Here is a 19,362-nt window from a genome sequence, read left to right on the forward strand (position 1 = left end):
TGCTGTCCTAGGCGTCTTTTGTCTAAGGATGCGATCCGCCAGAACCAAGACATATATATCTTCGCTGTAGAAAAATATCAATGCCTCCACAGAGCATGATGCACCGTCCGCTTATAATTAGTTAAATCTAAAGCTCCTCGCGCCATCTACAAGGTCATAGGTGTGTGCACAGAGATGGGAGGGGGGTGGCTGCAGCGCTCAATCATCTAAAATTATAAAGGAGGGTGCCAATTATGTCGCTACACCTTTACTCAGTAGCACCCTTCGCGTTATTTCTTGATGCGCAGAGCGATGGCTTGGCATGTTTTCTTTTGGACTATAATGGCGGCCAAGAACCCCTGCTGGTGGGTTTCAATAACTGTCTGCTTCCCGCCTTTACCCTGAGAACCCCGGGGACAAATGGGAGGCCTCTGTGAGAAGCACGTTCATCGATTCATTTTCATCTTTGAATTCATTGCCGAGCTCCTTTTGTTGCGGACTCGACCAACGGGGAGGGGGGCACTTCTGTGATTCCTGACCCTACGCAAGGCTGTGGTCAAAATCACATATTCAATAATGCGGCGATATATTGGTTCGCACTTAGTTCATTTGGAACATATTTCTTATTCATAGGACATAAAATAGAACAGGTACGAGCGGTTTGTGCAACACGGGTGAACAGCACCATCTGTTACAGCTACTCTCAGATTCGTTTCTGAGTTGCGTTCGCGGCGCGACGCGTAGCAGATTCAACAGATTTTAAGAAGTGACTTTATTTCACTTAGATTTTTTTCTTCGAACAATCTGGCCATCGAAGTGGTACTGCTTGAACACAGAAGTCACTTCGCCGCTAATGGAATCTCAGGACAAGCAGTTACCACCGACCTGTTACAACAGTGAGTCAATGTGTAACTATCGTATATGTGCTTCCAGGATGAGAGACCATGCCGAAGAACCGGAAGTAAGGCACGAAGGAAATGCGGGCGGAGTCAGTCGTCGTTCCAGGCGGCGAAAAGCCTCATGCGTGCTGCCATTGTGACCGGAAATACACCCAAAAATGGGATCTTACGAGGCATCTGCGGCAGTGCGGACCATACAAGTGTGATTCCTGCGCAAGCTATTTCAAGACGCCGTCGTTGCTCAGCTCGCATGCTTGTTCCATCCCGAAGAAAAAGCGGTACATGTGTGAGAAGTGTCACAAATGGTTTATCCGGAGACGTGGCCTCAAAGAGCACCAGCGGGTCCATACGGGAGAGGCACCATACCAGTGTTCAGTATGCGGAGCTAAGTTTGCATTCAAGCAAACTCTCCTTTATCATATGAAAAGGTATTCAGATAAAAAGTACGAGTGTACGCTATGCCGCGGAAAATTTTCGTGCGATCAGAGCCTGAAGAGGCACCGGCGAGAACAGCACGATGATCAGACTGATTAGGAGTACACGAATAATTTGTTTTTTTTTTCTTTATGGGGGGAGGAGGAAGTGGAAAATCCTACTTTTCGTAAAGTTCGGGTGTTAGAACTCGAAAGGTAATTTTCAGCCCACGTTCTGGGTAATATTGGCGCAAGATTGCGCTGTCACGTCATTTCTTCTTTTACAAATGTAGCCAAATGATACTTTCTTTTCGTGACGAATTACCGATTTTCAGCGAGTGATTGTTTATATCAAGCAGGCTGTTTCTTGCGCCCGAAATTTCAATTAATTTCATGTGACGTCGAGGGCCTTTGACCGCTCGATAACCCGCTGAACGCCGATATGTACTACATTAGCAGATTTAGCACTTATATTAGGAAAGATTCACTGACAAAAAGCATGGAGTAGGCTTTGCTGTGCTGTGTAAGTGTGTGTTCACACTTTGTCACAGACTGGAATTTCATTTGAAATCTCGCGTTCCCATCTTTGGGGATCACTAAGCCGTCCTTCTCACTAGAGTAAAACTGGACAGATTTTTCAGCAAGTTGGTGACGTCACATGTAGAGACCCATGGAGGACGGAATACTAAGGAGAGGCCCTGACGTCACATTTGGGAAACCTCCACATCGCAAACACCCGTATCGCCTCCTAGCGAAGGCGCAGCGAAACATTTCGCGATTTCCGTCGCGACGTTTGCAAGCGCATGCGCGCATCGCGAAACTTTGCAGCCTTTTTTTTGTTTGTTTGTGTTTCGCCGTGCAAGTGGTGCAAGCGGTGTAGTATATTCACGCTTGCTGCTCTTTGTGTGTGTTCTTTAGGAAAGCTACGCAATGCCCAGCTGTTGCGTATACCCTGTGCGAATCGCGTGCACTCGGGACAGTACCGGGTGTCACTTTTCATGTGTACGTATACGTTCGCTTCATTACTGATCACTAAGGCATGCTATTTGCGTGAGAAGCTCTCGGATGTGCGCTCTGTTGCTTGTTACTCATTCTGTGAACTCGCAGCACACGTCAAATTTTGTTTTTGTCGTCTGACGCGCCGTACATACCATGCGCTGAAGGCATCGTACGTTTTAGAGGCTGTGTCGTTCAGACAAAAGGGCAATAAACTTTTGTTGTTGTTATCGGACTACGTGATGTATGTATTGTGCGGTGTGCGCTCGCTGCATGCTTGTGTTGTGTGCGCACAGGAATTACAAATTTACATGCACGGTCGCGTATACAATACACCGCGGTGTCCTCTTTTCGACGTGAAGTTACGTCAACTATAGGTTGGCACTGCGCCGAATACCTACTACGCTTACTCCATATACACGTGCAGAGAACCGCTAATCGGGCAATAGATCTGGAAATCGGGCTACGAGAAAGGAAACGAAAGGCCTAACGCCCAGCAGAACGCGTAAGCCACTGCTAGGTGAGTCCGAATACGATAAGGCAGGGGCTGAATGTTTTTGATTACGGCACGTACCGGTACTTTCTGTACTGTTGCACAAAAACGCTCCACGAAGAATTTCAGCACGCAGCGCTCGGGCCTGCCACGCACGAACAGGCTGGTAAACGTCTGCTTGCAACGTTTTACTGCGTCCGAACCGCACAATACGCGCTAAGTTTACGCCGGGACTACAGATTCGAGCAGAAGCGAACCACCGCGGAGAGCACGCCATGGGGCGTCTGCTGTTTGTTTGCCCCATACCGGTTTGTTTGCCCCATAAATCTGACGTCACTTCCGCCACACTTTTCGCAATGCATTGGGATACGATAGGGCCTCTCCTTAGTTTTTCCTTCCTCCATGTAGAGACCCACAATTATGTTCTTTAGTTTTCCCTAGGTCACAGCCTAACTATCCATAAGTTTATGCAGCTGCTATAAGCGCTTGGGTGCCGCTATCAATGGATATCCGGCTGGAAAAGTCCACGTTTATTAAAAGAACCGTCATCACTCTAGCTTTTTGAGCATCGGATTCGCTGCGCTCTCGGTTGCAAATTTTAGTAATTTGAGGGACAAAAAAGCGTGATTCTTAACCCTAAAATGCTAATATAGTTTCGAAAGCAACGTGTAGTCCCAAGCTGTACCTGTACAGCGAATTGTTCAAGAAACTTCGCAATATACGTATGAAAGAGGTATTCGAGACATGTGCCAATGTGTTTTTAATGCTTTTTATGTGATAGCCATTTAGGTCATTTCAATAAACGCTTTTTTAAGTGTGTGCTAAAAATGCTGACAGTGTGTCGTTTTTCGCGGTTTGCACGGTGTTTTTTTTTAACGTTTCGCAGCTGAATAGTTTTTCATGCTTGTAATCCCATGCTGATCAGTCGATCATCTATGAGCGGACGAAAAGGCAGCAACGAAAAAAGATAGACTACTTTCAATCATTTGAGTTTTCTGCTCTTGCAGGTGGAATTGAAAAGATATAGTTACAAAAAAGCACCTTTAATATTCAGCTGTGTCAAATTTTTGCCTCCTCTCACTTCAAGTGCGTCGTAGATGTCACCCCACCCCAACGATATCGACATCATACACATATAAACAGCGCTGTGTGCCTGGCATCGGCATTGGGCATGGCGGCACCGCAGTGAACATGTCGAGTAACCCTTTCGTCTTCTTGATCCAGGTAAGAAAGCATTTTGACAAATGTTACAAAAGTAACGAAACCTGTCTTGTAGTGCTGCCATGCCCAGGCCAAGTGTATGCAACTGTGTGTATTGTATAGTATCGTTGAAGTACTTATTGTTGCTTGCTGGTGATGTAGAAATTAACCCCGGCCCTAGCAATCAGGAGTCTTGACCGATTAACCGAAATTCGCAAGTTGGCTACTGACATGAGTGCTTTAAAAAATGACAATAAGGCCATACTCTGGCAAACCTTGAGGGCAAATCGCTGGGGTTCAGGAAAAAATATCGACATTTGAAGATACCTTACTAGTCTTCAACTAAAGGTGGACGACCTCGAAAATAGAAGCGGAGATCAAATTTAATTATTTATGGCATTCCGGAAGGAGAAGACGAGAGAGCTAATGACCTAGATTTAAAAATATCCGAAAAACTTATTAAAGGTACTCTCGTGTCACGATCTCAGGATTTGAGAGAATGCATCGCTTAGGCACTAAAAAAAACAAAACGCGACCTGTTATCCTCAAGTTACAATGTTTTGTGGACAAGGCGAAAATAATGAAAAACTGCTACAAGCTTAAGAATTCCAATGTGTCTGTTGGCGACGATTTTTCACTCCGTGTGCGTAACATTCGAAAGAAACTTTGGGAGAGCAGCAAGGCGGACCGAGATAAGGGTGAAAAAGTTACACTTGTGTACGACAAGATTAAGATCAATGGCCAATGTACGTCTGGGACGAACACAAACAAGCCAGAGTAGTCACGGGAAAAACCTTTCGTCCGAAAGGCAAGAACTGACTACAAATGAAACGCCCTTCGGCTTGGTGATAGTGAACATAAACGCTAGAAGTGTTGTGAATAAAAATACAGAACTTGAAGCATTCATCTTGAACATCAACCCGATATCGTAACAATTACCGAAACATGGCTTTCTCCTGATATTTCAAGTAGCAATATATTCCCTCCCGGTTATACTGTCATGCGTAAAGATAGGTGCTCGCGCGGTGGTGGCGTAGCAATTTTGATAAAAGACATATTTACGTGACACCTATGCCGGAAGTTGCTGATGCTGAAGTACTTTGGTGTAAAATCGCGATAGCTAAATCCTTCTTTATTTAGGCACCATGTACCGCCCCCCTGATGCTTCTCATGATATGTTTACATGTGCTAGCAAATCATATGGAAGCTTTTTTCACAGACTGCAAAGATAATCCTTACGGGGGATTTCAACTTTCCTAGTATAACGTGGGACTCCTCTGATAGTAGTGCCGATACCAACCACGCAGATGAGCTGCTTGATCTAGCTTTAACTTTAGCCTTAGACAGCTTATACGGAGCCTACACGTGTTACTGCAAAAAGCAGGAATGTACTTGATTTGACGTTTGTGAGCGACACTATAGCAGAAGACAGTGTTTCATGGGAAGTTGTCGGCTGCATATCGAAACACAGAGCGACTAAATCGTCCTTGTTGTTGGGCGCACCCCCGCCTACCCAAAGAGGGAGTACAAATTTTCGACTGGGCGAATGCCGATGACGTCAGCGTACTTGATTACCTAGATCACTCTTATTCCACCTTTAGCTCGTTCTCGAATGATGATACGGTTTCAGTAGATGGATTATGGACAACCTTTGAAAGAATCATTCAGCACTGCTTATCAAAATATGTCCCACAAGATCAAACCAGTCCGTAAGACAAACCCTGGATACAAGAAAAATAATACAACTAAAGCGAAAGCTTGCCAGATTAAGGAATTGAGAAATAAACTATCGATACCAGGCTACACTGTTAAAATATCCGAACACTCTCGTGCACTAAAATCAGCTGTAAAGATGGCAAAGATGAATACATGAATGTCGCCTTAAGTAGATTTATCAAAGAATCTCCTTCCAAGTTTTGGCGATACCTAAATTCGAAGCCACGTCAGACTAGTAATCCATCACCGGCCGAAGCTATTGCAAAGGCTACAAGGTTCAATGATTACTTTGTTTCAGTATTTACACGAGACAACGGTAAAAAAACCCGACCTCAGTTCTCTTCCGGGTATCAGAGCAAAACTAGATGACTTAATCCTAACTGAATCAGGCATTTTTTGCCTATTACTTGAAATTGACCCTAAAAAATCCTGTGGCCCCGACAACATACCAAATGCATTTTTGAAACGCTACGCAGAATGGATGTCAAAGTTCTTGCTGATTATATATGTAAAATCATTGAAACAGGAGAAATCCCAGATAAATGGAAAACTGCGAAGGTTATTCTTATCCATAAATCTGGCGACCTTACCAACACATCAAATTACCGACCCATCTCGCTTACTTGTACGGCCGGCAAAATCCTTGAACATTTAATCCTGAAGCACATTGTATCATTTGTAGAAAAAAACAACTTAATTGTCCCTAAACAGCATGGCTTCCGGAAAGGATTATCCACGACTACTCACTGATTGAGACAATCCACGACTTGGCGCTTACAATGGACAAATGTGGCCAAACTGATATAATATTTTTAGACCTATCCAAAGCATTTGATCGGGTTTCCCATCCCATTCTAAATTACTTCAGAAACTTACCCACTACCTCGGCGATAACAGCATCACAAGTGGATAAAAAGCTATCTTGGTGGACGGCGTCAATATGTCTGCTACAAAGACCACTCTTCCAATTACGGCGACGTGCTATCTGGCGTCCCACAAGGTGCCGTTTTAGCTCCTATGCTTTTTTCTTTTTTATCAATGATTTGCACATCAACTGTAACGCAGCGGTAAGAATGTTTGCAGATGACTGTATATCTATAAGGAAATAACCTGCCGTGAAGATCAGGTAATCCTAAACAGAGCCCTTGAACATATAACACATGGTGTCAAACGTGGCAGATGGCGACTAACGCAGAAAAACTGTTTGCATGACAGTAACGAATAAAAAAGCGCCCATGAACTTCCCATATTATTTAGAAGGACAGATGTTAACGAAAGTGAAAGAGTACAATATCTAGGCCTCATAATTTCATCGGGTCTTAAATGGGACAAGCAGGTAACTTATGTTGTTAACAAAGCACTGGCAGTTCTGTACTCGTTAAACGCTCGCTTAGGTGCGCATCCATAGATACTAAACGCCTAGCATACGTCACACTCATTCGTTCTATACTTGAATATGCAATAATGGGTTGTTTCCCTTTCGTAAGCAGTACATAGCAAAATTGGAGAGCGTCCAAAAAAGCACTTAGGTTTATCTTTAATAGGTATCGCCGTCGTGACTCTCTACAGAACTATTAAGCAAGCCGAACTCCCCACTATACAATCGAGCCAGACTACTTCGTCTTAAGTTGCTTTTCCTTCTTCTCAATGGCAGCATGAAGATCAATGTGAGCAACTATTTACTTCCCTCAAATACAACCAGTTCCCGAACTAAACACACAAGCACTTAGCTGATACAGATTTCACAACGACATTTTCAGGTACTCTTTTTTTTCCGCAAGCAATCCGAGATTGGAATAGTTTGCCTAACGATGCTGTCGAGTGTACAACACTCGAAGCTTTTATTGCTAAGATTCAAATAATGTTTCTTAGATATTATCGGCATGCAGGCTCGCTGCGTTGTGCAATGCAATCTGTTTCCCTTCTCAGTATGTCTTTTTTTCTTGCCTTCATTTGTTTTTTTGTTCTGTTTCAGTCGTCAGCATTTGCCGAGCCTTGTCTCTAGTGCAATAAAATGTCTAATTTATATATAGTTTTCTTTTTAATGCTTTTTTCCTGCGCTAAGCTTGTAACATGCTGTTCATCGCTGGTTTTCTCATTCTTGTAGCGTTTGTAAATTAGTGCAGTGTATGTACTGAAAGTTCAATTCGACTGATGTGCGCCCCTACTTGAACGGTGTTCTTTTGAATATGTGTATTACCTTGTAACATTCCGTTTATTATTGTTTTCATTTTGTAGTGTTGTGCAATTAAGGCGGAGAGCATATGCACTGTCCAGTTTAATTCAAAATATGTATGCGCCTACCCTAAATTGCTTCTTTTAAATATGTATTTTACCCCCTTTCCTGAAACAGCCTCAAAAGTGAGGCTAGCAGTATGTTCAAATAAAAAAAAAATAAAAAATAAAAGATGTAGCTTTTTTCTGTAAAAACTAGGATTTACAAATTTATTGATTCTTTTTTTTAAGCGAAAGATTGCCCTTTGGCATAACACATGTACAGTAAATTACAAAATTTTGCAGATCACGGGAGCGCGTCTCAAACTGCCTGCCCCCGCCACCTAGCGGTGCGCGACCTGCCATCGACCGAAGCGATGACCAGGAAGTGTGTCTTGTTATTCCCTGGCATATTTTCTGCTGGCAAGCAGCGCATCTTAGTTCATTGTTTTAACGCAAAGCGCTTATCTTCAGCATGACCGTAATACTTCTACTTGGATAGCAGCATCAAAGCTATCGCGTCGTGCCTCGACAGGTGTGCGGTTGGGTTGATATCACTTTCTGTGAAAGATTGCGTCTGATAAAGGTTATTCTGATAAACTGCTTGCTAAACAGAAGCGCCTAGCCAGGACTCTCCAAGAGCGCGTCGCATTAGATAGTGAAAGATGGAAAACACCTCTGCCGAGCGAGAAAACAGCCAGCCCGAAGGGAGGGATGTGTCTTGGGCGTAGCGCTGCTGTCGATTGCCGTTGACGTAGCGAAAGGGTCGCGAAGAGCGAGGTCAGGCGCTCAAGTGTTCCGCATACTTTTGTGGTTGACTGTACATTGTACCGCGAGAGGCACTCCACGCGTAGACAAACAAGTTGAATTCACGCATGAAGTCTAACAAGTATCGGTTAAATGGTCCTTGTATCCACCCTTGTAAGTCGGTAGGGCGATCGGGATGGTATCAGGTTGCTCTAAGATTGCGAAGCCAAGCTTGTTCTAGGTCCGAGCACGACAACAGCAACTGCGTGAAATCCACTGCAGTCATGGAAGCGTCATAAAAAGGGCACGTGGTTCCCTACGCTTCGCAATAGTGTTGCGGCCGTAGGGCGTTCACTGCCGGCGTATGACCAACGCCAACGCGAAGTCTCCGAAGCGCCACCTCCTCTAAGCGACTAAGCCCACCAGGACGGTCGGAACCACAAGGTGGTACAAGTGCTCGTGTGGTGCGTCGGAGATATTCCTTTTGGTGCAGCAGTTTTCCGCAGTTACTTTCGTGGAATTGCGGCAACGGGTAAAATAAGACAGGCGAGCGACTGGAAGAATCCGCCTCTAGCTGACCAGACACTGCCGTTCGTGGAACCCATTCGATGCGTATCGTTGTGCTGATATTTCTTGCCAGGTGATGGATGGCATCTGCAAACACCGTTGATCGCGCTACATGAAAAATACCGCTATAATTCTGCGTTGCAAGCTCGACGTAGAAATCACCATGTAGCGCGACAAAAATACTGTACAAGGTACGCTTTTTGCCACGAACTTCCTTGTAAGACAGGATGAACTGTCCAGACAGTTTATGTCGCGTTCCAAGTAAAAAAGTCAGTTTAGCCGCAAGGATGAAGCAATGAATGCGATAGCAAGAAATTGGAATGTCACACAAAGAACGAGAAGCAGCTCGATACTTGCAGCGCGCTGCTGAAGCACAAAGAAGGACACCCGAATAGAACGCACAGGCAGGCACAAGACAAGCGTGAAGTAACCACTGTCGCAGTTTTACGTCTTTGTGCTTGAGCAACGCGCTGCAAATGTCGACAATAGAGAGTTTGAGAATTGGGGCCTCAAAAAAACTTGGGGACCAAGGAGCTTGCGAGCCTCCAGGGCGCATGCCCAGAACCCAAGCCAATCTTGAACTCTAGTGCTCGCGTTGGCCGAAGTCCCAATAACTGAAAACTAGTGTGGATCTCCAAAACGTCTTAGATCACCGCGAGACTATGCAGACGCCGTGCGGTCCACGACGCTGCATGGCCCACGTCTCGCTTTTTTTTTTTTCACCACGTGTGGCGCCTTCCGTTCGCGCCAACGCAGCCTGCGTTTGACCCATTTCTCAAACTCTGCTGATCCTCCGAACGCAAGAGCAGCTTGACCCAACGCAGCTTGCTGACCCAGTGTCATGGGTCCCCAAGTCTCAAACTCTCTAGCGGAGAATTAGATGCGCTTAGATATTTCTTTTTCTTTTAAACTGCGGCGCGTGAAGTGAACCCCCCGCCTTTCCTATCACACGGGGGCGTCTGATTCAAGGTGTGCATGGTGTGCCCGGCGTTCTTTGTTTATTTTTTCTTCCACATCACGAGTGGGTACGGAAAAAGGGCCCTTTGTCGCGCGAGTATCAAGGGCAGTTGTCAAATTGAAGGAAAAATAGGAGCGTTGGGTCTGCAAGTGTTGACAATGGAGAATCAGACGCTCTTAGATATGTATTTGACTTTTAAACCGCGGCGCGTGGAGTGACCCCCTGCGTCTCCTACCACACTACCACACGGGGACGTATGACGTAAGGCGCGCCCGGTATGCGTAGATTTTTTTTAAAGACGATAGTCTTTCTTGGGGAACTCAAACGCAGAAATTTTGGTCTCAAAGAGAAGTTTATTTTTCCTATAAGCTCTCAAAAAAGGAACTATTTACATGAGTCTTCTCCGACAATAATTCTTCTGGTCACGCGGGAGCGTTTACGCGTTTATATTTTTGCTCGAGTGCGCGTGGCCCGCGCCGGGCCGCGAGAACTGAAACATTATACAAAGAACAGTGTGCACAGTAATCAGAGATTATGCATTAATACAACAACACAAGGTGCATAAATACAGTCTACATTACTCATTATACAAAACTAATACATCGTGTAATTATAGGAAAATAAAACAAACGAAATTAACAACTCTACATAGAACACACTAGTAACATTTAAGACGGGGTAATGGGTAGGCGTAACTTGCCTTCTTGCAAAAGGAAAAATCTTGTCTGCCAGCGGCGGAGAAATTTCTCTTCGCCGCTGGACTCCAATTGCTCTGATAGGTGCTGCCACAGCATTCCGCGCACTCGGGACACAAAGCGGGGAAGGCTGCTCGCACCGGTTTACGTCTCGCTTCGGCGAGACAACGTCTTTTCCAGATTGTGAATATGGTGCAGACGACTACCAGTTTGGCGAAGGCGCCCCTGCTTCTTTGGAGCTCCGGGGGAGGACGGATTTTAAAATCCCTTGCAACCAGTCGCCAAACCGGCCTGGCTGCGGGGCACTCAAACAGTGCGTGCGCCAACGTTTCGTCGGCGCGGCAGTTGGAGCAGCGAGGCCAAGGCACGATGCCAAACTTGTGTAGCCGTTGGCGTGTTGGGAGGACGTCCCAGTTTTTCCGCCACACGAAGTCGTGCACGGATCTGGGGATTCCTCGACAGTCTTTTGACGCTTTTCTTTCCAGTTGCGCGACAGCCTGTTTTCGTCTGGGGTGATCTGGTGTCGCGCGATTTCTTCAGCAATGCGAGCCGGCGGGACCTCGTCAACGTCGTAATCGGGAGCCTCTTTTTCGAGCATTCGCATCGTGTTTGCGGCAGACTTGTAGAATGACGAGGGTGATTCCGCGAGTGGGGCGAGGGGTCGGTCTGCGTTCAGGAAGGCTGCGTTTGTGCTACACCAATAACGCATTAAGCCTCTCCCCACGTAGTCGCTTGCGTGGTAGAGGGCCCTTGCACATTTCAAGGCGAACACTTTACTTGTTAAAACATGGGAGAGGCCGAGGCCTCCCTCGCTCTCTGGAAGTTGTAACAGGGTGCGTCGGACAGGCGCAGATTTGCCTTCCCAGAGGAAGGACCCGATCATTTTCGACAGCTGGGTCGCCGTTTTGGTTGGCATCACGGCTATTCGGCTTGCGTAGTAGGCGAAGGCGCAGACGGTAGTCTTTGCTGCCAGGGCCTTTTCTCGTAATGTGAGGTTGTCGAGGCTTAGTCGTGTAATTGCCGATGTGCCCGCTCCAGCGCCCGCTGCCAAGTTGTCTCCGCCACTCCGTCGCAGCAAAAGTAAATGCCAAGAACCTTGACGGCGTCGACGACCTCGAGGTTGCCTAAGGCCCCTCGGGGGAATGCGCCGAACGGCAGGGCCTTGCTCTTTGTCATGTTCAATTCGGCACCCGAAACCTCAGCATAAGATGCAAACGTTGTCCAAAATGCCTGTAGGCTTGCCGGGTCTCTGACAAACAACGAAACATCGTCCGTGTAGGCGAGGACTTTGACCACGGCCTCCCCCGTCAGTGGAAAGCCTCTAATGTTCTCGTTTCTCTCGATGTTAGCCAGCAACGGCTCGAGTGAGAGGATGAAGAGGGTGGGTCCTAGTGGGCATCCTTGACGAATTCCTCGCTCATAGTCGAAGTTATGTGTTGGGGCACCGTTTACGACGACGTGGCATGTTAAATCGCTGTAGAGCTCAGAGACGAGGTCGACGAAGCTCTCCGGAAGGCCGAATTGGCGTAGCACGTCGAACATATACCTGTGTCTGACGCGATCAAAGGCATTCGCCTGGTCCAGAGAAACGAAGGCTCCTGGCAGGGATTTCGATGTAATGTATTCGAATGCGTCTCTTGTCACCGTTAAGTTGGCAAACATCGAGCGGCCCGGGACCGCGCAGGACTGACGAGGCGCGACGATGGACGGCAGGAGGAGTTTAAGGCGGTTGTTTAGTAGGGAGGCTACTATCTTGCAGTCAACATTCAATAATGTAATGGGGCGCCACGCCGACGGCTCCTCCTGCGGGCTCCCTCTTTCAGTGAGAGGACGATCCTCCCTTCACCAAAAGACTTTGGTTTCGCTTGTCGCGTGATCACCATGTTTACCATTGCCAGCAACGTGCCCTCTAGAACGTCGAGAAACGTTGCGTGAAAGTTGGCGGTGAGGCCGTCTGTGCCAGGGGCGGAATTTGGAGGCATGCTCGTGATAGCAACTGACACTTCCTCGGCTGTCGCCTCGCCACCAAGTAAAGCTGTCTCCTCCCCCTCCAGTTGTACGAGGTTCCGGCAGACCTCTTCTATCAGCTGTTTTTCGTCTGTACCGCGGCCGTGGTCAGTGTCACGAAATAGGGCAGCGAAGTAGTCGCGATAAACCGAGCTGATTCCGTCCGGATCGGTTGCAGATGAGCGGTCCGGGCGCTTCACCCGAGTGATACGTACGCTGCCGTTCCCGTTCGCCTCGTTGGGGTCCGCGACAATGGGATTGGCTGGCCTTAGGTGGTCTAAGCGCGCGCCGTTGTAGTAAGCGGGCGTATTCGACCTCCAGGGAGTGACATAGCTTCGTGTGCAAGCCGTGAGCGACTCCGCCCCCTTAACGATGCGGATTCTGCGTAAGATCTCGTTCATCGTGGCGGTTATGCGGCGCTTTCTGGCCCTGCCTTCTTCTTGGAGGATCCTTCTCCACTCCTCTTTCAGTGTCTCCCAGGAAAGCGGGGACATGTCCGGGGCGTTCGCCACAGACTCCTGTAGCCGCTCTCTGATACGCTTGATGCTGTCGTCGTCTTGCAGCGGCGCCGAGTCAAGACGCCAGCCTTGGCCGTCACTGCAGTGTCCGGGGAAACCGCTCAGCGTAGTAGCGAGTGGTAGGTGGTCTGATCTACCTGCAAGGTCGGCCGAGGGGGAAAGGACCTCGCACGCTGCTACCGAGGGGAGGAGAAAGTCGGGCAGATTTGCCCGATCTATTCTACTCGCTGAAATCTGAGAGGAGCGTGTCGGGACAAAGAGATCGCCGTGGACGTGAAGCAAGACGTCAGTCAGGCAAAGGTGGCGCAATATCTTTACGAGTTCTTTGGCCTGGTACGTTGACCTGCCTCGGCCTGGGCCCCTCACGTCCCGCTGCGAGTCGATCACGCAATTGAAATCTCCCAGTAGCACGTGCGGGATGGGCTCTGAGAGGGTCTGATGTAAATCCTGGAAGACGTTGTTGGTGTTCGTCCTCGTTACCGGGGCGTAAACGTTGACGAAGCGGAACCGTTTCCCGTTAACGTAGATGTCGAGCATTAGCATTCTGCCATTTGCGCTGAAGGTGCAGAATGCCTTCTGTCGGAAGCGGCCCGTTACGAAGATGACCCCCACGCCGCAGGCCCTCGCAGTTCTGAAAGAAAAGAAAGCGTCCACTTGGAACTCGCGGCGGAACCTTGAGACGTCTAGCGGGGTCCGAAAGTTGGTTTCCTGAATAAACAAGACATCGATACCCTGCACCTGGGCAAAGGCGAGGATGTCTCGCTGTTTGGCTCTGTCTCGAAAGCCGCGGACGTTCCATGTGGCGAACTTGAGGAGCGACATGGCTTGGTGCCTCGGGGCGTGGGGGAGGGGGAGAGGAGGAAACGAAAGACTAAGGCGCGGGCGGGGCGACAGGCAGCAGGGAAAGCATGTAGACACTAGCTCGCCTCACGGGTAACGGAGGGGGGGGGGAGCCGCGACTGGCAGCCGAGGAGCAGGGGGGGGGGCAGGATGAGGCATCCAAAGTGAGGGGGGGTAGCCAGCCGTGTTACGTAGTCTGTGTCAGTTAAGTTTACCGCCAGCACTTGGCGGCGTGTGCCCTTTCCCCGAAGGAGGCGTATCCAGTTTCTGTGACTTCGCGGTGGGAGGGGCGTCACTGTCGCTGCTAAGACCATGCATTTTAGGCCGGTGGTGTTTGTTGTCGAGGCTCGAGGGATGGCTCGGCTCCGCTCCAGCTGGCCCATCTCCTCCCCTTAACGGAGACGTTGAACGCGAACGGTCGCGTGTAACGGGCCCGGGCTGCGGTGCAGGGGCGTTAGCAGGAGCAGGGGCGGGTGAAGTAGAGCCTGGTGGTTGCTTCTCATCGGAGGAGCTCGGGTCTGGCGGCCCGTGTTCGGCGTCGGGTAACACATAACGGCCGCAGCTCACGATGGGCAACTCGTCCGGATTTGGGGGGGGGAGGTGGGCTCGGATAACAGCGGCGGGAAGTTCTCCGCATCGAGTCCCGGGAAAGCAGGCTCGTCGGTGACAGGGCTCTGTGCGGTTCCAGGTACTTCTTGTTCCGCACTTTCCGTCTGTGACGGGTCCCACGAGTCGCTTGACGATTTCGGGGAGCCGGATTCGAGCCCGCTCGATCGACTCTCCCTGGTCACCCTCAGAGCTTGTGTTGCTCGTTTCATCGACAACGTCGGGGGGTACTGCCATGGGTGCGGGGGACGTGGAGGCGCCGCGTGCGTCTTCCCTCTCCCGAGGTTCCTCATGCTCCCAGTGATCCGGGGCGTTCGTTGGCGTGGGGGGGGGCGTGACCTTGGCCTCTACACTTGGAGCCCCGACGTCGATGCTGCCCCTGTAGGCAACCGGGAGGTACTAGGCCGACTCGTACTGGTGATGTTTCTGATCTCTGACGGGAAGCCTCGCGTTGCAGCGACGTATGAGCGCTTGCGAAAACACTCGCGCGTGCCATGTCGCCCGCCGCACCGTTTGCATTCCTCGGAGGACCCTTCGGTGTCGTGACCAAATACCCCGCATCGCTTGCAATAAGCAGCCGAGCAGGCCGTGGCCATGTGCCCCGATTCGCTGCACCTAGCGCACACGCGGCGCATCCCGCGATATTCACACATGACACGGTGGCCTGCGATGGTCGTGAAATTGGGAACTGGCTTACACATCTCCATCCTCACAACTCTGACCCCGTTTAATTTATTTTGCCGGTTTGAAACAGTTGCAAAGGAGACACTTTTAACTTTGCCATATTGCCCGAGGGCGTTGACCAGGACGTCATCTGGCAAATAAGCCAGAAACCGGTAGACGTTAACAAAAGTTACCGGGGGGCCGACGGCCTCGACTGCAACGTGCTCGCAGTGCACTTTGAAGCCCTCCGCTACCATTAACCTCGTAGCCTGGTTTGCATTCCTAGTGCACACGAGGAACTTTGAGCCCCCATGTGTTGCAAGACGAGCACGCTGTCGTCGCCAGCCGTCTCCTCAACTGCGTCTATTAGATCGTCTATAGAGACGTCCCCGTCGGGGGCGTTAAACAAAAAACAGTTCTCCCTCACCGGGAGGTTGCTTGGGTTAGCCATGACTGGTGGGCGTTGCCGCGTGTCGCGCTGGCAGGTAGCCGGCGGGCCCGGGGGGCGTGGCTGGTGGAACTAGTCACGTGCAGATCACTCTGCACACTCGTACACGAGGCGGCTCAGCCGAGGCAGGGGGCCGCGCAGCAGCAGGTGGCACCAGGGGTCGCGGCAGGGAGCTCCGGGGCAGCAGGTGTGGTCCGGGGTCCTTGCTTCTCCTGGCATCGGGGGGGGTCTCCGGGCTGGAGGGCCGGAAACCCAGGTGCGGTAGTCGCACGCGCAGGGGGGGTGGGCGCGGCCACGGGATCTTCTTGGGCAAAGGTTTGCACCAGGGGGGGGGGGGGGTCAACGTCAACGCGACGTGGCCACGGGACTGATCTGGTGACTTGTAGGAAACAGATGTATGTCTTTCTGTTTGTCGGCACGTCACCCGATTCAGCCACCCGGCCAAAGTTGAACCACTTGCTTACCGCCCACCCATCTTGAACTGGTACGACTGTTCATACTTGTGAACGGTGTCGATCACAAAGTAAATATTACGCATATCTGAGGCTAATTGGTGTATTCATGTGGGAGGTAGTGGCCAAGTACTACACCAGGGTGGCCAATCCTGCTCTGGTGAGGGAGTGCATTGCTGGCTGTGGTCGCCAGTGAGGCTGCACCCCAGGCCTTTTTACACAATTCCATCATCACGCGGATTTTTTTTTTTTTTTTTTTTTTTAATCCGGTTGGGAATTGTCCGGCACCGGGATTCGAACCACGGACCTCTTGCATGCGAAGCTGATGTTCTACCCACTACGCCATCGCTGCAACCTAAATTGGGTTCAACTTAAATTGAGGACGACGCAGAGAGCGATGGAAAGGAAAATGATAGGTGTAACCTTAAGAGACAGGAAGAGAGCAGAGTGGGTCAGGGAACAAACGGGGGTTAAGGATATCATAGTTGAAATTAAGAGGAAGAAATGGATATGGGCCGGCCACGTAGCACGTCGGCAGGATAACCGGTGGTCATTAAGGGTAACTGACTGGATTCCAAGAGAGGGCAAACGCGTGAGGGGAAGACAGAAATTAGGTGGGTAGATGAGATTAAGAAGTTTGCAGGTATAACGTGGCAACAGAAAGCACAGGACCGGGTGGATTGGCGGAACATGGGAGAGGCCTTTGCCCTGCAGTGGGCGTAGACAGGCTGATGATGATGATGATGATGATGATATCTGAGGCGCAACATCCTTAGGTAAGTATTAGGTGGTGTGTTCCTTTAATAGAAAATACATACATACGCAAGTTTAAAGACCCTAGTTTTTTAAGCTGCGCTGAAAATGCGACTGCGCTGAAACTTGTCTTCCTCCGTGCCCTCTGCACAAGCTCATGTTGTCTTTAGGTTTCGGTTAAGTATTGCATTGTACGAATGACAGGGGGCGCCGCTCTGGCATTCCTGTTTTACCCAGGCGACGTGTAAGTAAGAGAGTTTGTGGAGAGTACTCGTTGAGGGCGGACGTTTCTTCTCCTTCGGTGCATCGCGCCAAACAGCGTGTTCGGGCTGGCCAGCGTCCCCACCGGTCGCATTGGTCACCGCTGGTCTTGGCCTGCCGCTGTGCCGGGACTACCAGCCCGCAACACAGCACTCATGTTTCCCGACGTATTGCCAGACGGCGTCCATGCCTCACGCAGCGCCTCTTCTATCGTCTTTAGACGACATTTGCAGCGAAGCACGCAGATACGCGGCCAATTTTACATTTCTTAGCGAACTTCTGCGACTTTGAGCGTATCTATCTATCTAGCCGCCTACGACTTTGTGCTCTCCTGGTCGCTTGGTGCATCGAATGTGCACCAAAATTGGTATGGCGTAACATGACTGTATGACCACGGCCGCTACATAAAAAAACAGGTGCGGCCTGCTGCGTCGCGTCGCTGTCAATGGGCGAGCGCGGGTCGGCTGAGCGGCAGGTGTTTTGGGTGAGGGCGCCACAAGCACGGTCCCAAGGCAGACGCTGGTTCGTGTTACCATGTGGTCGCCTCAGAATTTATGCTTGTCCGTGTGCTTTCTCGTGTCTTTCTTGTGTGTGACCGCGCGTGTGAGCAGCTTGCCTCGTGTTTCCTGCGCATGAGTACGGTTTTCTGCTCTGCGCGTGTGTGGCAGACGTTTTTTAGCGGTGTGATGACGCGAACCTGTTGTGTGCCGCTGTGCAACTCGAAAGTGTGAAAAGACGCTACTGTGAAGTACCACGTATTCCCATGCGATCTACAGTGTCGGGAAGCGTAATATTCGTAACAGAGCACTTCTATCTGTCACAAACTAGCGCTAAAATAGCCGCGCGCCGCCGCATCCTGACCATCAAGCCACTGCGCTGACTGCTACCGCGAACGGGTGCGCGCAACGACAAAAAAGGCAAGCATCAAAAGGCGCCCGGGGCGAACCCTTACCCTCTCCACCGAGAACGCCGTCGCGGTCGCGACAGCCTAACAGCCACGCAGATCGGGAGAATTCAAGAAATCAAAGTGGAACCGACCGATTCCGCAGACGAACCGGCGAGACGAATCCCTTTCCCCTAGCTGTCGCTGCGCTACGTGCTACGAGCCGAACAATCACTTGGAGTGTTCGCGAAACCGGGAAGGATTCAAACGAGAGACGACCGAGGGTAGGACGGTAGGGTGAAGTCGGCAAAGAAATTATGTTGTTCGTGTGAGTCGTGTAGTGCGGTCAGTTGATCTTGGATAATCGAGTGATGGCACCGTGGGAGCACTGTTTAGAAGAGTGTCGCCGAATGACGGTGACCAGAGCTGGATATTGCTTGAGTGTTTCATGGAAGAGAAATATACGAGAAACGCTCGAAGAATTGTGGGCAAGCCACGTTTGGTGAATATTCAAGGCCTTTAAGTGTTCTTGGATAGTTTCTAATGGATGAGAGTGCATTTGTAGCGCGGTAAGTTTGTTCCCGTTGTTTTAAACACCATCTAAGTGGTGTTGTGAGTTGTAATTGATACCTGCCGAGTGTGGATGTTTGCGTGGTGCTTGTACTGCCTTAACTCAGAATATATTTTGTTTGTGTTGTCAACTGTTGGCTCTAACTCTTGCTTTGGACCACAACCGGCATTAGTTGGCGCACTAAAAGGACCAACACTTAAGTTGTGTGTGCTTTCGTGGTGGTGCGTTTCGGTGGGCCGATAAGTCAGCCCTTGGAACTTTCCCGGCGACTGCCTGACCATTAACGGGATCAGTGACTGAGTGAAACTTTTCATTTTAGTTGAGTCAAACGGGCAGCATTCATGGAGAGTATTGAGGCCCACTCTACAAAACATTGGTACTCCAGGGCAAACTGTTCACATATGTGGGGTGATCGGCAGTTGTAATAACGACTTCAATATTCAACCTGTAATGTGCAACTATAAAACGCCTCATCTACGGCCT

General features: G+C 49.7%; 2 protein-coding genes across 2 annotated transcripts; both read right to left on the bottom strand.

Moving 5' to 3' along the window:
* Positions 1–11,882: 11,882 nt before the first annotated feature.
* LOC125759968 (uncharacterized) lies at positions 11,883–14,224 on the bottom strand. The gene is made up of 2 exons (XM_049419511.1): positions 12,767–14,224; positions 11,883–12,452 (listed from the first exon to the last, which is right to left on the bottom strand). Exons 1-2 carry the CDS (start codon positions 14,222–14,224, stop codon positions 11,883–11,885), a joined length of 2,028 nt encoding a protein of 675 aa, XP_049275468.1.
* A 219-nt stretch (positions 14,225–14,443) lies between these two features.
* On the bottom strand, positions 14,444–16,178 carry LOC125759969 (translation initiation factor IF-2-like). Its single transcript, XM_049419513.1, has 2 exons — positions 16,051–16,178; positions 14,444–15,227 (listed from the first exon to the last, which is right to left on the bottom strand). The coding sequence occupies exons 1-2, from the start codon at positions 16,176–16,178 to the stop codon at positions 14,444–14,446; spliced, it is 912 nt and encodes a 303-aa protein (XP_049275470.1).
* Positions 16,179–19,362: the final 3,184 nt, after the last annotated feature.

This window comes from Rhipicephalus sanguineus, chromosome 9 (assembly GCF_013339695.2).
Source record: "Rhipicephalus sanguineus isolate Rsan-2018 chromosome 9, BIME_Rsan_1.4, whole genome shotgun sequence".
NCBI lineage: Eukaryota > Metazoa > Arthropoda > Arachnida > Ixodida > Ixodidae > Rhipicephalus > Rhipicephalus sanguineus.